This window comes from Gavia stellata, chromosome 4 (genome assembly GCF_030936135.1).
Source record: "Gavia stellata isolate bGavSte3 chromosome 4, bGavSte3.hap2, whole genome shotgun sequence".
In the NCBI taxonomy this organism is placed as follows: domain Eukaryota; kingdom Metazoa; phylum Chordata; class Aves; order Gaviiformes; family Gaviidae; genus Gavia; species Gavia stellata.
The window spans coordinates 729,000-745,324 of record NC_082597.1 but is presented as its reverse complement, the minus strand read 5'-3'; the positions used below and the strand labels follow the sequence as shown (position 1 = coordinate 745,324).

At 55.8% G+C, this 16,325-nt stretch overlaps 1 protein-coding gene across 1 annotated transcript in view; it reads right to left on the bottom strand.

The window, feature by feature from the left end:
• SHANK3 (SH3 and multiple ankyrin repeat domains 3) overlaps positions 1-16,325 on the bottom strand; it is a 358,709-nt gene that overhangs the window by 12,770 nt on the left and 329,614 nt on the right. The window contains exon 25 of the mRNA XM_059816355.1: positions 11,669-13,994. Within this exon, the coding sequence (XP_059672338.1) occupies positions 11,669-13,994 (2,326 nt within the window). The remainder of the gene's footprint in view (positions 1-11,668; positions 13,995-16,325) is intronic.

Here is a 16,325-nt window from a genome sequence, read left to right as displayed (position 1 = left end):
AGGATCAAACACTTGCACATCTGAACTGATGGTGCCTTAGAATTGACTCTCCTCGCTTGTGCACCCTAAAAATACTCTGGGTTTACAGCACCCCTCCCTTCCAGGGAATTAAATGCAAAAACCTGTGCTAAGAAACTGTTAAAGGTGCTCAGCTAAGCAGGCACCTGTAAAAGCCAGAATGGATTGCATATCCAGGTTCATCCCTGATCCTTTTGGACCAAGACAGCAGCTAACCCTAACCCTAACCTCTTCAGGCAGCAAATGGGAATAATGCCCCTCGCCACAGGCCCTGGGCAGATGCAGAGTCTGTTGTTCCCCTCGCCTGCTCGTGTTTACGCAGCCCGCTATTGCACACTGAGCACAGCTCCTGGCAAGGGCTCCCTCCACCGCAGGGCAGCGCAGGCGGGTGCGGGGACTGGTGGGAAGCGTGGGGGGCACGCAGCCCGCCGCAGCGCCCTGAGCACGGGCACGGGGCTGCAGCCCACAGGAAAGCACCAGCCAAGGCTTTGATGCATTTGTGCTCGCCCGGCTGGAGCTGAGCCGCAGCCTGTCTGCAGCCTCGGACCCCCATCGGGGCTGCGCTCAGGGCTTGCGGGGCCAGACAGGGTGGCTGCAGCTCACGCTCCGAGTCGGGCAGGGATGCTGGGCGCCCGCAAAACAATGCCCAAAGCTTTCACACAAACAGGGCTGTGCAACAGAGAGGAAACATCAGCTGACAATCACGGTCAGTCAGATGGTGCTGGACTGGAGCAGGCACTGCCATTGTCTGAAACGCCGGCTCAGCGGAACGGGGACGAGCCGGCTCCCATTCAGCGCAGCCAGCCATCATCCCCGAACGCCTTCTGACCAGCTGGTGCTGCCACTGGGGCTGCTGGGCAGCGTCCTGAGGATGTGGGGGCAGAAGACAGACTAAGCAGACTAAATTTGCCCCGTCCTGCGCCAGGCAGCACAAAGCTGCTGCTGAGCCAAGTGCCCGCAGTGCTAACATGGGTGGCAGATCTCCCCTGGGTGCAACTCCGAACACTCAGACGCTCTGCGACACCAGCAACAGGACTGAATGCATGAAGACATGGGCATATGCAATGACATGAGGACCCTCCCACTGCTGACCACACGCAAACGAAGCAAGATTTGCTGTGCAGAACCTGAGGCGCGAATGTCGCCGCCCAGCTCTAGCCAGAGCAGTGCTCCGTCTCCGGCCAGACCTAGGGGCTCTACAACCTTTTGCTCCACCAGAAGGACCGAAGTGGGCCAGATGGCTTCTGAGTCTCCCGCACCTCTGCTTAAACCAGCCGTGTGTTACAGCCCGGGACTGGAGCCGAGCTGATCCCTGGGGAAGGCATCTGTGCAGCTGTCTGGAAAGCGGTACGGCAGCCACCGCCAGCCCAGCGGTGGCAAGAGGAGTTTCCTAGCGCTGCCGTTCTGCTCTCCCGGGACTGGCCCTGTCCAGCTGGGCACCGGGAAGGGGGATGCAGACTCGGAAATTCAGCACTTGGCAGAAAATGACAAGTAAAATCAAACATGAGACTGCCCAGAGCTCTGCGTGGGCTCTGGGGTTGCGTTCACACGTGGAAGCGACACAGATGTAGGCAGCTAGTTTCATACACACTATGGCTAAAAAACCAGGACAGACAGACAAACACGGAAGCAGCACAACCAAGACCACACAGCTGGCCATGCACACTGGGGAAATTCGCCTGGCGGGCACCTGCCTCAGGGGCACGTGCCCCAGCTCAAACCCACCAGAGCGGCTCAGGCCTGCAGGTCAGCTCCTGGTGAGGGAGAGGGGTCCTGCCGCTCAGCCCAGGTCACCTCGTGCAGACAGGAATGGCCTCTCTCAGGGTCTCGCTGCCTGGTCCAGCCTGGTGAGTGCACACAGCGCATCAGCCACGGGCTTGTGAAGGGATTCGAGCAGCTCTGCTAGCAACTGAGACCTGCTGGGGACGTGGCCAGGGAGCTCTGCCAGCAAGGACACGGAGACCTGCTGGGGTCATGGGCCAAGGAGCTCTACCAGCAAGGACTTCTCCCGTGGCAGTCATTAACCAGTCTGGGAGAAGGCGGGAGGTCAGTTTTCTGCACCCCGATTTCCCTACAGCTGTCTCAGGTAAACACTTATCCACGTTTAAGTCTGTGCTGACAGTGACTTCCCTGGGGACACCGTAGGTCACCCGCTGTGGCTCAGCAGGCTGGAGCTCCTGCGGCTCTGGGGTGCCTGCCGGAAGGCAGCACTGCCCTGCTGGGCTCTTCCAGGCCCCCTCCCCACTGGTCAGCTGGACCCCAGCCTGGGACGGCTGTATAATCTCAGGGTAGCAAGAGCGTAAGATGCTGCCTCCTCTGTCTCACAGGATTTTTGCTCCAGAAGGTGACCTAGGGACACCCCGCGACTGGGAAGTCATGAACCCGCAGGGAAGGGGGAGCGCTGAGCATCAATTGCAGGGGGGCAGCTGCTGGGGCTCAGAAATGGGATGTTGCCTCCCGGGGCGGCAGCCGGCTCAGCCCCACCCCTGCTGGGGTCCCTTCCCGTGGGGCTGTGAGTTGCGCCAAGGGGGCCCTGCCCCTGCGCAGCCCTCGCTGGATGTCCCCCGGGCAGCCGCAATGGGGGCACGCGGTCTCATCCGGGCCATGGTACAAATCCCATGGAAGCCCGAGGGAATTTCCTCAGTCGTCACCTACGAGCAGCGGCACACGACATCACAGCACAGGGACACGGACATGCTACCGGGGCACACCAGGGCGGGCGGGGGACACTCACATGCCAGAGCAAGCGCCGCTGCCCGCTCTCAGCCAGCCGGGGCGGCGGGAGAGCGGGGAGCGGGACCGGCACGGGCGCGGGGAGACGAGGTGAGTTTGCTATGGGATGAGAACATGCTCACTTACACAACTCGCCCACCCTCCGGAGGCCAGAGGCGGTTCTAGACAGAGCAGCGCGGACATGCAGATGGAGAGCAGGAAGAGAGGCAATGAGAGAGAATGTTAGCTCCGGTCCGGGGCAGCAACAAGACGGAGAAGAGCGAACGGACTTCATCACGTGGCCCAAGGCTGGCACGGGGCTGAGGCCGAGCGGCAACCACTGGAGCCCGGCCATGCCTCCCGTGCCGTGTGGGCCTGGGGGCTCCGGCGGCGGCGTGCACGGCACAGCGGTGCCCTGTGCCAGGGACGGGGCAGGTCCCGCAGCACCGGGAGAGCCGGGCGGAAAGGCTTCGCCATCTGGGGTGTGTGGCTGAGCCTGGGGCAGCTCTGGGGAAGGGGCGATCCCGGGGGCAGCGAGGGGACCCAGGAAATGGCCGACACGGGGCTTTTGGGGCCAGTGAAGGTCGGGACGTTCCACACCAGCTGAGGTTCCGTTCGTGTGTTTACTACAGGAAATGGGACATTCATAATTGCATGAATTCGACAGCCAAAGCCTGAAGGATTCGACAGTGCTATTTGTAACAGCTGGGAGGAGAGGGGGAAGGAGGGGAAGAGACAGGGAAGGGACAGGACAGAGACTGGGGAAGGGCAGAGGAGGGAGGGGAAGGAAACAACATATGCATGAGAAGAAATGCCCCACAGCAAGAACAAGAAAGAGCGGCAAATACAGTTCAACATCTTTTCTGACTTTACCCAATAGCTGTGTTAAGTGTTTTGCTTTCATGGTTGTGAGAATAACAGCTACAGCTAGAGGTCAATGGAACATTATTAGGGCCTTGCAAGTGAGTTAGTGTTTCCCAGAGGGGATAATCACAGTTCCTCTGGTACGGAAGTTTGCTTGAATCCCTCGCTGAGGTCTGTGCTGTGCCAAAGGACTTTCCCTGGGCTGGCAGGGGAAAAGTCAACAGTTGCTCTCCAGTGAGCAGGAGGGACATGCCGCAGCTCCTCGCAGGGGCAAAAGAGACCTTGCACCCGCTGCCTGCGTGCTGGGCTGCTATACTGAGCTTCCTAAGCCGCTTCTTATGCATCACAAAATCCCTCAACTGTAGCTGTCGGGAGGGAGCGAGAGGCCCCGTCTCACCTAGATGACATGGCACCCGCCTCCAAGCAGGGACTCCTCGTCTCCCTGACCTGCAGTGCTGTACCAGGGGCTGTCAGCAATGGTTCGGTTGGGCACGGTGGCTACAGACATCAAATGACCACTGCTTTCATTCAGACTTCTATCCCTTTTCTGCAGGCGAAGTGGCTGCACACAGACGGGGAAGAAATGGCCGGGAACTGTGCAGAGAGCACAGCCGCCTCGGTCGGGAGCTGTACAGCTCCCGGCAGGGTTTGCCTGGCCAAACAGGGGACCGCAGGTGGACGGCACTGTCAGGTAGCTGCTGCGGGTCACTAACAACAGGGCCCGGTGAAGATTTCGCTGTTTCAGCTAGAGGATCTAGCCCAGTGCTGCGCAGCTCGCAGTGGAGGCATGCGGGCAGCCCCAGGGCGGGCTGGCCGGACGAGAAGGACTCGTGGTTATCCCCTGGGGAACACCAGGCACCTCCAGGGACGGTGTCCCGGCTGCGTCATGGTGACCAACCCGCTACGCTCAAGGAGTGATGTAGAAGAGCAAGAGGACTTCAAATGCACTTTGAACGCTCTCCCTCTCATGCTTCTCCGTACAAGAGGGTCTCGGCCTCCAGCTATGGCTTTTCTTGGGCAATTTTGCAGATAGTGCTGCAACTGGACTGCAAGTCTTTCAGCCATGAGCTCTCGCCTGCCTGTGCTCCATCATGAAACAGGGAGAATGGGGAGCAAAACCTGGGTGTCGCTAAATGGTTACAACAGCGAGGTTCTGGCAGGGCCAGAGCATTACGGACCTGAGAGCTGCTTACGCCTTAACTAAACGTTACAGCTCTCGTTGCAGCAACCCTGTTTTGTCCTCCTCTGATCTCTTCTTTGTAGGAAAAGGCAATTTAGGGCTAGTATCCATAGGAGACTTCATCTGCTCGTGTGCTGCCCCTGGGACTCTCCAAGCCAATCTCTTGTTAAGCTCTCACTGGAGAGTGTGCGCAACCGTGGCACATCATTGCCTACAGAACTGCTCCAAGGTAGCACGCAGGCCTCTTCCCATGCGGCTGCTTTGCCTCCTGCTTGTTGACAAAAGAACTGAAATTTGAATGGGTCCCTTCCTATTTCTCCATGCAAGAGGAAAAGCCCTTTTTCTGCGACTTCCACTTCTAGTCTGCTAAAGCCCTGAAAGGAACAGCCCTTACAGCTCTTTTCCTGCGCTTGGGTGCTAGAACAACCGCATCGTGAGACCTTCCTGGAGCTAGACTCAGCAACGAGTGAACCCTTCAGGCTTTAACTCTTCCCTCTTTTGGGCCACTTTGGCACTGACACAGTCTTGGTGGGACCCAGAGCTCTTCTCACCAAGGTCTAGACAACCCCTCACTGCTCTTCCCTAGTCTCGCTCTGGACAAGCATGAGGCAGAGTCAAGGTTTGCTCTTCTACTCACTCGGTGGGATGAGTGGATGAGCTGTGATTAGTAGATGTTAGTGACCAGATGAGGTGAAGCCAGCTGTGCTTGCTGTGACATGGACACATGCTGAGAGTTGCTACCCACAATGCCCCTGTCTCCTTGTAGGCAATGCAGGTCAACATCAAAAACAGACCCCCCGGCCACCCCCGGCCACCAGTGGTAGGAAGCATTGAGCTGGTGTCAGATCGGTGCGTCACCTCGGATCGAGGGGAGCGTTTCCCTGCAGTAGGTGCTCTCTCAATTACTACAGTTTCACGGCAGCCCCTAGAAACTCTTGCTTTTCCAAATACCCAACCTCCATCAGCTTATCTCTACACAGCTTGTGCTTTCCCCCTCCCTTGCCGGCTGCAGAGCCATGTCTACGTGGAAAAACCGCAGAGGTGGACCGGGCTCGGGAGTGCCCCATCCTCAGTCTGACATCCTGCGGTGAACGCTGGGAAAATGCCATGGCAACCAGGAGCGAAGAGCATCCTCCGGCACGGCACGCCGCAGAACGCCTGGTGAGCCCCCCTGCCACCCGGGAGCCCCCGCCGCAGAGCCGGTGGCCCCGCCGCAGTACGCCTCCACGAGCAGAAGCCTCCTCCCACGGGAAGGGGAGTCCGTGGAGTGAAGGATGCGTTTTTACGGTTACCTACAGAGATGCATTAAGCATCTTTAAGTCCAGCTGCCGCAGGAAAGCAGGATGGAGACCTGCCAAGCCTCTGTCACGGGACTGCAGGTTTGCCTTCCTCTTCGGTGGCTGCACCCGGCACGTGAGGAAAGCTGGGGTGCTCGGGGGAGCTCGGGGGCTCGCAGGACAGCGTGCTGCTGCGAGCACCAGCTGGGATGGCGTGTCCAGAAGCCGCAGGCTTTGTGGCCGTTAGCAGCCCGGCTGTTCAGGCAGGGCTGCGGGGACACCCTGCTTGACGTCACCAAGGGACGCTGCTGTCGCCTGCTGAGGGGCTCCAGCCTCCCGGCACCCTGCCCGATCGCTGCTGCTCAGCTGGAAGGCCACCTCCTCTCCAGACCTCCGTGCAGTGCAAATAACTTCCCGTATGCCCCCAACTCCCTCTAGGGAAGGCGCTGAGAAGCGCAGATCTCAGCTGGCCTCATCAATGCCAATCTCCAGCTTTTCATCAGCTCTCCATGGACAACTCCCTTGACTGTGGAAAGAAAGCTCAGCTCTGCTTTGTGCGTGAGTTTAGACACCATGAAGGGACAAAAAGCCTACAAGGAAACAGGGGGTTGTATCTGCAGCGGCTGAAAGCTTGCACCAGAAATGTTACACCATTTAACCGAAACAGAATTAATTGATGAGTTTATATAGAAAGAGGTAGCTTTACCCTAGGAGCTAAATGCCTAAAGGGCTTATTTTTCTTCTCTCTCTCTTTCAGATCTGTAGAAATACAAAGCAGTTGTGGGTTTCCAGAACAGCACCTGAAAAACTCAGTTTTGCATCTAAAATTCTGCTGCACACGATACATTCGGCATGTTCGGCTGTTGCTTAAAGATAAACAAACAAGCAAACAAACAAACAAACAAAAACCCTTTGCAAAGCACCCTCTAACCCAGGTTCTTGGCTGCATTAGCGGGAGCCCCAAACCGGAACCGTGTTGACACCTCAGATGCTTCTGGCTGGAGTCAACATGAGCTCACATTCAGCTTTAAGGGCTGGCCGATCAGCATCGCCCCAGCCCCGTCAGCAGAGGTGGGAGGTTGCGATCTGAGTGTGACTATGCGCAATGAGGAATGACACAAGCCTGATGAGGCTGGATGGCCATGGCCAGTCACAGGACAAGGAGACACTGAACAAGAGTGCCATCTCAACACAGGGTTTAACGTTGCACATTTAATGCGTGAGTCACCCCGAAGCGCGTGAGTTCAGCCTCTGGTACTAATGCAGTTCTTCAGCTGGCATTTGCATCGCTAGCTATGACTCACTGGATCACTAATCAGAAACGTACACCTCTCATTAGTTAGCGTCAGCTTTATTGTGGTAATGGATGTCACATAATGAATCCATTTCAGGGTTCAGCAGCAGCTCTGAGCTGCGGGGTCCTCGCACTGCTCCTGCTCAGTGGAACGACTGCTCGGCATCTGCTGCTGCATGAGCTCTGTCCGGGGGTGGCTGGGAAGTTCAAGCCAGAGAGACGCCAAGACGTCTGGTCGCTCTCCTGCAGCTCAGCTTAGCAAAGGCTACTGCGCGTTGGGACACTGGATCTTCAAGGATCCCATTCATGTTAAACATGAAGGTAGCTGCTGCTGGTCTCATGTCAGCCCGCAGAGACGTGCTATGTCACAGTAACGGTCAGGGTAGCTCCCAGCAGAGCAAAGTTCCTGTGTCCCCACCTCAAGGGTCATTGCTTATTCCCATGGGACAGTACGCATGGAAGCTGTCACTCTGCTCTGCTGTCACTGTCACCGCCGAACTACGGCGTCTCGGTGAGGACTGCGCAGAAGGCTGTGTCTCGGCAAGAGGGCACACTACTGCTTCGGGAGCAGAACCTTCCTCCGACAGCACGCAGTGCACGGGCACAGCAGAGCTTCCCTCGCCTCGCTCAGCCCTGGCTGGTCACGCGGGGCCCAAGGAGCGGGGAGGACGGAGTAAGTATCGTCTCTATCGATTGCCTTAACTCTGACCTTACGTTCTCATTCTCAGTATTTCTTGGCCTCTTTCTCAGTCCCTCTTGTCAAACATCCTCCTGTGGAAGACCGTCTTGGAAGGAGACAGAGCCAGAGTTAGAGTTACGGAGAAAGCAGTTTGTGTCTTCTGTTCCTGGGGGTCCCCAGCCAGGACCCTCATAGACCTCTGCAAGAGAAACGCACCAGGGCCTGCTCTACAGCGACCACGTGCAAAGAGCCGTTACCTGCTCTTCCATGTAACTACTGTAAATTCAGAACTTAATGTGCTTAGAAAGAAACTCCAGCAGTGAAACCTGCCACCGCAGGCAAGCTGCTCCGCCTGCTTCAGCAGCTCCTGCAGCCCCTGGAGGGGCTCCGACAGCTCCAGGATGGCTCCCGCAAGGCCACCTCATCGTCCCCGAGTCCTGTGGAACTCCAGGACACCTCTGGCTCTAGGTAAGAGCTTCAGTTTGGCTCACGGCCCTTTCCGGAGCAGAGCTAAATGTAAGAATGACAGAAAAAGCTGCAGCACAAGTCCGGCCACAGCCCTTTCGCCCCCCAAATGCGCCGTGGAGGGGCTCAGATGGGCTCTGGCTGCAGCATCACCTGGGCTTTCGTGAAGCCCGGCCAAGGGGTGCAGCACCCTTCAGCCCCTGAGGGGATGCTCAAGGGCTGCCCCGCTGGCAGCGGCCGTCACGCCAGCACGGTCCCACCTCGCTCCTCCTCAGCAGCACTGCTGTTATTTAGGGGTGGCTCTTGTGGGAGGTTTAGGTGACACTGTCGTTCTCAGGACAGGCCCAGGGACTGGAAAATGTGTCCTGAAATGGGTCGTCTAAGCTTATCTAACTGCTCTTTACATTATTTTCTGAATTTACAGCAATTTCATAAAGAGAGGAATTTTCACAATGAAGGAGCGTGGCTGACATTGTTACATACTCTATTTACAGCTGACTTCCTGGGAAATATTTCAAGTCTTTGACATCAGTCGGGAGCATAAAAATTTCAGAGATGAAAGGCCATGACTTTCAGAAAAAGGAATGAGGACATTTAACTCTGCAGGACAGCTGAAAGTGCCAAACACGCGGTGGCAGGGTGGGTAAGGAGAGGCTGACTGCACCGCCCCGGCGCAGGAGGACGGGCTCCCTGCAGAAGGTGATACGCAGCAGCACTGTGTCACGGGGTGGGAGCTCAGCAGGGCCTGCGGCTCCTGGGAGAGACGGGGGCGAGGGAAGCACAGTGCCTGCTGGAAGCACTGGAATCCAAGGGAAGCAGTGGTGGAGGACAGGAGGGGTTAAAGAGAGGCAGAGGGTGGAGAAGGGGTGTCCCCTAGAAACCCGGGGTACTTGCACACCTCTGTCAGGAGGCTGCATGGGGAACAGCGGATCAGCCGCACACGGTGGTCTGGATGGACACGGGAGGTCAGGGAAGGAAAGAGGACAGGAGGGGGGGTGGTGGTGCTGCGTTCTGACACCACGTGGAGTCACGGGTGCTTTTCGCTGCTGGCTCTGGGAGACCAAAGGGGGCTGAAGGCAGCCAACCCAGCAGCCCCTCCAGCAACCCCGGGTGAGGGAGGGCCAGCTGGGCCCCAACACAGGTCTCAGCAAAGGGCCAATGCCTGGCCTAGGTAAGCTGTTTGAGATGCCATGCCTGGTTGCCATTAAAAGCTGGTAACATCCAAGTTCTCTAGCATCACTGAAGATACGCACAGTCAGCGTTTTTTAGGAATATGAGGAGTGGCGTGCCTGATTTCAGAAGGGTCCCCAAATGCAATTAAACTAAGTGCGTTCAGCACAGGACCCCGTGGTTCCCAAGGGAGCAGTGCAGGGGGCAGGGACCACGTGGGAGACACTGGTCTCCAGGGAATGGCCGTAATCTGCATTTGGGGCTAAATCCAGAGAGACAGAACCGTGTAGCAGGGCAAGAGCCAGAGATTTTATTCCACACTGTGGTCGTTAACTACGAGTTTGGCACCTACCGAGAGGTGGATCACCAGCGCAGCCAGGCTGGCACTGCCAGCACAGGCACTGGCAGGGAGAGGTGAGCCAGCTGAAGGATGGAGCTACGTGAACACTCCCCTGGGGGTATGTCAGGAGAGGACACTTTGTCCCCCATGCTACAGCTTGAAACGTCAACAGCTGTGCTAGCACCACGTGGACTTGTAACCCATCACTGTGATGATCTGCTTAGAAAAACCTTTCCGAAAGAAGGGTTCTCCTTCGCTCAGAGCTCCCTGCTGAACTGGCACCTCGCTGATGCCCAGCAACCACCCACCGGTGATGCCGGCAGGACCTGCTTACTGTGGCTTTGCTACTGTGGGAGGTGTTGTGTGGCTGCATCCTGAAAGGGTAGAGCGAGACCACAGATTTTGGGTCGCTTCCTGCTGTAACTTTAAATTTCAAAGCCTTGTATGGGTTTGCTCTCAAATCCTGGGCTCTAATTTAGAGTTTTTGGGGTTGGTGTAGTTTTACAGTCAGGTGGGGATGTCGGGGTGAAAGCGTGGGGCAAAGGGGCCACTGCTGCCACGGGGGCAGCCGGTCAGAACAAACGCCGGGTGACGGCAGGCTGGTGGCTGGCCTGGCACTGAGGACACGCAGGGCAGCGCGAGGGACACAGAGAGGTCCGTGCTGCTCGGGGAGCGTGACGGTCACAGCCCCAGCGTGGGAGAGGGAACCGGTGTCTCCTGAGTGCCATGAGGGATGAGGGAACCTGAGTACGACTTTGTAAGAGAAAGAGGCTCCTGCGTGTCCTGGGGTCCCTCTGCTGTGACCTTTCAGATCTCCGGGGCCAGCCGGGCTCCACGCAGGTCTGTGTGTGGAGGAGGAGAACAAGGGGCGAGAGGATCTACCATGCTTAGGCGCTGTGTAGATACCTCTGAGCCAGCAGCCAACCCATCGGCCCGCCAGCACGCAGACGTGTGGGACCCAGCGCTGCGCTCAGCAGGATAGGGCCGCTGCGAGCACCCGTGGGAGGGATGCCCGGCTGCACCCCCCTGCCCGGAGCCACGTGTACCACCCCCCAGCTGCGCCCTGCCAAAACACCTCCCTGCAGGTCACCAGAGCTGGCTCGTTCTAGAAACGGCGCCGAGCTCTGCCTCAGCGAACAAAGGTCGGGGTGGTGCTGCTGTGTCCTTTCTAAGGGCTGTCACAGACCACCCTCGTGACGGCTCCCGCTCAGCAGTGACTGACCAGAGCTCAAATATGTAGTCTGACAACATTTGGAGATCCTTTGAAATGAAAAGCACTAGAGAAACACACATCGTTATTAATTCTTGAGGAGCAAACATTTAGAAGTGAAACCCAAGACTAAATACAGCAGCTTAACAACAGCATCGAGACAGAGGAGGAACATGAAACAACAGGAAGGCAATTTAAAGGGAAAAAGCAACAGTGTGAGCTTGCTACATGTGCGGTGCGTAGAGAGGAGCCATGAACAAGTCACACCAACTTCTGGAAAGCATGTCTCAGCATTGTCTCTCCCCGTGCAGCTGAGAAGTCCTGACATCTCTGAAATGCCCCTCCAAACACACCCTGGGTTACTCAGCACAGTTACACTCTGCTTATGCACCTCCCTGTCCCCCTGGGTGCCCAAGCCCTGCACCCGCCCCCTCCCCTGGCCAGCGACCAGCATCTTACCGTGCCGCGACCACAGGTGACTTCTTCCCGGGATCTAACGTGGACCCGGCTGGTTCCTCCCCCAGTGATCGTGTATCCTTATTCAGTTGCTGTAGTCGGGAACTTAGCTCACTGATCACAGTTGGCTTGTCATCATCAGCCCCATGGATTGGCCTGCTCTCCATGGGGTCCCCCCATAGCTTGGACCTTCTCTGAAAGAGGTAGCGTGGCCGGCCAATGCTGGCTGATGCCAGAGTGGCCGCATGTTGCTGGGAGATGAGCTCGCTGTCCGAAGACTGCTTCAAAAGTGGGTCCCTGAAAGTAACTGGCCCCTTGCTGAGCTGGGACTTGAGTTTTGGCTTTGGAGGCACTGGTGGCTTCTCGAGTATAAAAGTTTGTCCATCCGCAAAGGAAGTGTATGTGTCAGTAGGCTCCCCGCTTTCTGAGGACAACGTAGACATGCTGGAGACCGTAGAGATGGTGCTTGTGGTCTCCAGGTGATGGTCACTTGAACTTCTGGTGTCCACCTCTTCCACTCCCGAGTCTGCAGCAGACTCTGGGGCTACGGGGGCATCAGAGGGCTTCCCTGAGGGTGTTCCGCCAGTGGTAGAAGGTGCTACTGCTGCCGCTGGTATGGATGGCGTGCTAGGCGTAGCCAGGTGGCTGACTGGTGTGCCAGGGGTGGTGACCAGTACCCCGTTTGCAAACTCATCTGGTGGAGGCACCAGCCCTATCTTGGCCAGCTCCTCCCTGGTCTCTTCGTCACTTGAAGACAACTGAGCTGGTGGGAGGGTAACCGTGTAGGGCTCCACTTCTTCCTCCGAACTCCCTTGTCCCAATGTCTTGTCAGAGGCTGGACTGACTGGAGGCTTTCCCACGGGACTGGGCTGGGTCTCTGCTTTGGGGGACTCCGCTGGCTCTGTGCATGCTTCAGGGACAGCTGGTTTCTCCTCTTTTATCTCAAGTCCTATCTCGTCTTGGCCATTACTTGTGGCATGAACCATGATGAGGCCAGCGGTCTTCTGCTGTGATGTATCCACTATGCTAATAATCATGGACTTCTTGTCTTCTTGTTTCTTTTCCTCCTTCCCAGGTGTTTCTGCTCTTGCCTCAGTTTCTTTTCTCAGTGTGGACGGAGTCCCCCACTGGCTCTTGGTAGGGGCCAAAGTCCCAGAGTCTGTTCCGATTGCCCCTTTGCCTCCAGGTGAGTACGCAGGGGACACCAAGCTCTCCAACTCCCCCCTCTCTGGTTCTTTGGTTTGGATGTCCACAAACAGGGGTGCTGCTCTGTCTGAGTCTGGGCTGTGGATCGGGGTGGGCGACCGGGATGGGACTTGAGTTGAGAGGGCCCGTTCCCTTGCGGCCAGCGCAAGCGCCAGTGGTGAGTTCGGATCCAAGGGCTTTCCTGTGAGGGGGTGGATGAACGTTGAGGATGAGCTGCTAATTAATGGCTTTAAAGCTGAGACGGGGGAAGGCAGTAGTACATCTCGGCTTCCTAACAACCGCTCATCAATAGACCTGGACTGCTGCAAGGATGGCATGTCGCTGCTGGGGGGGGTTCCTTCAATGGCCCCAACCGAGAGGAAGACAGTGGATTTCCGCCTCTCATCCAGACGACGGTCTCTGTCCTTCATGACTCCGGCGATGGCAGTGGCAAAGGGGATGCTTGTGGCTTCAACCTGAGCAATGCCGGTGTGGTGCTGATATTCGACTCCACTCAGGCGATGGCTCCTGCGGGTGGGAGAGGGCTCCCTTGTAAAGCCTCCGGTGATGGACAGTGCTGCTCGCTCCTGTGCATCCTCCACTTGTAACTGCTTAACAAGAGGACTCTTCTTCCTCTGTGGCTTGGTGGGAGCAAACAGGCTGACATTGAACTGACCCATGTTGGCATAAGGGTTGTCAATCACTCTCCCCTTCCTCTTCAGCTTCTCTGGAGGGGTTGCAGATGGGCCAGGCCGGGGGATCTCTGTTGGCTCCACGGGAAGATGAGAGGAATCCTGTAGGATTATCATGGATCGGGCCCTCTTCTGCCTTTCAGGGTAAGGAATGGAAGTCCTCGCCTGATCATACATCTCAGCTGCGCTAATGACCTGCGGGAGTCCGTGGAGCTTAGCCTCCAGGCTTGGCTTAAAGCTTGATCTTATGGTATCATAAGCTCTTCCTGGGGGTGGAGGTGGCGAGAAGGATGGAGGGGGGCCTGTGTCAAAGTAATATGGAGAAGGAGGTGGGGGTGGGGCTGTCTGAGGTGGTGGTGGAATCCCATGTCCTTCCCTAACAGTGTCTTGCATCGATGTGCTCCGGGGAAACTTCCCATCTAGCAAAGAAGCAGCAAGTTTCTCGTCTTCACCTGGAAAGCAAGAACAGTGAAGTCAGAGAGGACGACTCTAGAGAATCCAGAGCACGACAGTCACCACAAATTGGATATACGACATCCCTTTCTTCCCCCCACCCCACTTTCTTTCTGAGGTGACTTTCCACTTCGTCTTTTATTTGCTTGGTGCAAGCGTTTGCCGTCTGGCCCTTGGATCATGTTCACTTGGCTACAGACTCTCACAATGTCTTACATTGTTTTAAATCCATCAGACAGTTGTGCCCAACACTTTCCAGACAGGCTGAACACCCTCCAGACCAACATAACAGTGATGGAATTGAACACTTGCTCGATCAAACCTCCCGACACCCAACTGCCAACGTGTGAGACAGCTGAGTGCGACCAGGTTGTGCAACTCACAGCAAACAGTGCCATCTCCCATGTGCGGGTTCTCGCACTCTCCCGCTCGCTGTTCTCGTGTCACACTCCCCCCCTTTCCCCCGAGGGGTTACATATGCTTCAGTGTGCTAGACTGAATTCAGAAGCAGGGTCTAGCAGAAACTTAAAAGTTATGTATTTCAAGAATTGGAAGTACCCAAGGAAGCGAGATTCTGTCATTCTTACTATTAACTTACTACCTGGGTGCAGAGCAAGAGCTTTTTCAGGTACCTGTAATCATAGAATCACAGAATCATTTAGGTTGGAAAAGACCTTTGAGATCATCAAATCCAACCGTTACCCTAACCCTGCCAAGTCCACCACTAAACCATGTCCCTAAGCGCCTCATCCACGTGTCTTTTAAATACCTCCAGGGATGGGGACTCCACCACCTCCTTGGGCAGCCTCTTCCAGTGCTTGACAACCCTTTTGGTGAAGAAGTTTTTCCTAATATCCAGTCTAAACCTCCCCTGGCACAACTTGAGGCCATTTCCTCCTGTCCTGTCACTTGTCACTTGGGAGAAGAGACCAACACCCACCTCTCTACAGCCCCCTTTCAGGTAGTTGTAGAGAGCGATAAGGTCTCCCCTCAGCCTCCTCTTCTCCAGGCCTTACAAGCCCCATGTAAAAGAACACAAGCCTGACATAGCAGATGAGAAACTGGCTTAGCTGCAACTCAAGTCTGAAACTCAGTGAAAGAGTATGAGAATCCTGCTAAGTAAAGCAATAGGAGGAAAACCCCATCAATATAGCAAGTACGGTGCAAATACTCACACGGATGCTAGTTAACCAGCCTAGCTTGCTCCAGCCCTCTGCATGAGCCTGCCCTCTTCACCAAGCCCTGCTTTGCTATGCTCATCACTTCCTTGCCATACCTCCTTCTTGTCAGTCACAGTTCAGCTCTTTTCAAGGTTTCAAATTGCTCTTGAGAGAATGCTCAAGATGGCAGAGCGCCACGTCTTGGCACAGCAGCACGGTGACCACCTGCTTTTTTGGCTCTAATGCTTTTTCTGTAACGTCCCCCAGCATTCCGAGTACTTTGGCAACTGTGCCTTGTATTATATTAGCAATTTCACCAAATGCCTGCAGATGCAGAGGCCGCTGGGGGAAAAAGGGAGTATTTTGGCCGGTGAGCATTGAACTTTACATCTCATCACATTGCTCAGACTATCACTGTGTTCAAAGCCATGCTATTTTTGCTGAACACAGTTTGGGGATTTTTAATACCGAGGTAGCATAATGAACCGCGAGCACAAAACAAGTTCAAAGAGAGACTGGACAAAGCCACGGAGGATGCACTTTTTGTGGGCTGTTATGTGCACAGAAACCTTTGAACTGAAGACAGTAGCTGCCTGGGTGAGCGTTCAGAGCTATCATATCCTTGCCCTGTTTTCACTCGTCCCTGGGCATCTGCTTAAGAGCAATGCTTACGACAAGATCCTGCACTAGATGGAGCCATGGGTTGACTCAGTATAGATATTGTCATCTTCTTAACAGCATGAAGAGCCAAAAAAAAAGTCATGCCTTTATGCTTATTTCTACTTCTCACCTGGGAATGGCCAAGAGTTGAAGCAAGGAAATTTATGCAGCACTGAGCTCTGTTACCATGCCCAGACTGTTACAGAACATGGTCTAGTGCCATTAGAGCTTGTCTTAGGGACGTGCTGACCGTCCTGTAGATAGGTGCTACTGTGTCGAGCACAGAGCGATTTCAGGAAATAAAACGGGAAAGCTGGTTCGTCTTTCTCAAACTTCCTGATCTGCAAAGAGCAGACTGGCCAAGCGGCTGCCGGGCCAGAGGAGATGTTGGCTACCAACAGTCACTGGCTGCTACAAATTCTCGGCTGTCGACTGTGAACAGTTGTAGGTGTGGTAGCCCCCGTTCGACCTGTGAGCTCACAGTCCCTGCTGTGAAGATCTTTTGATGTG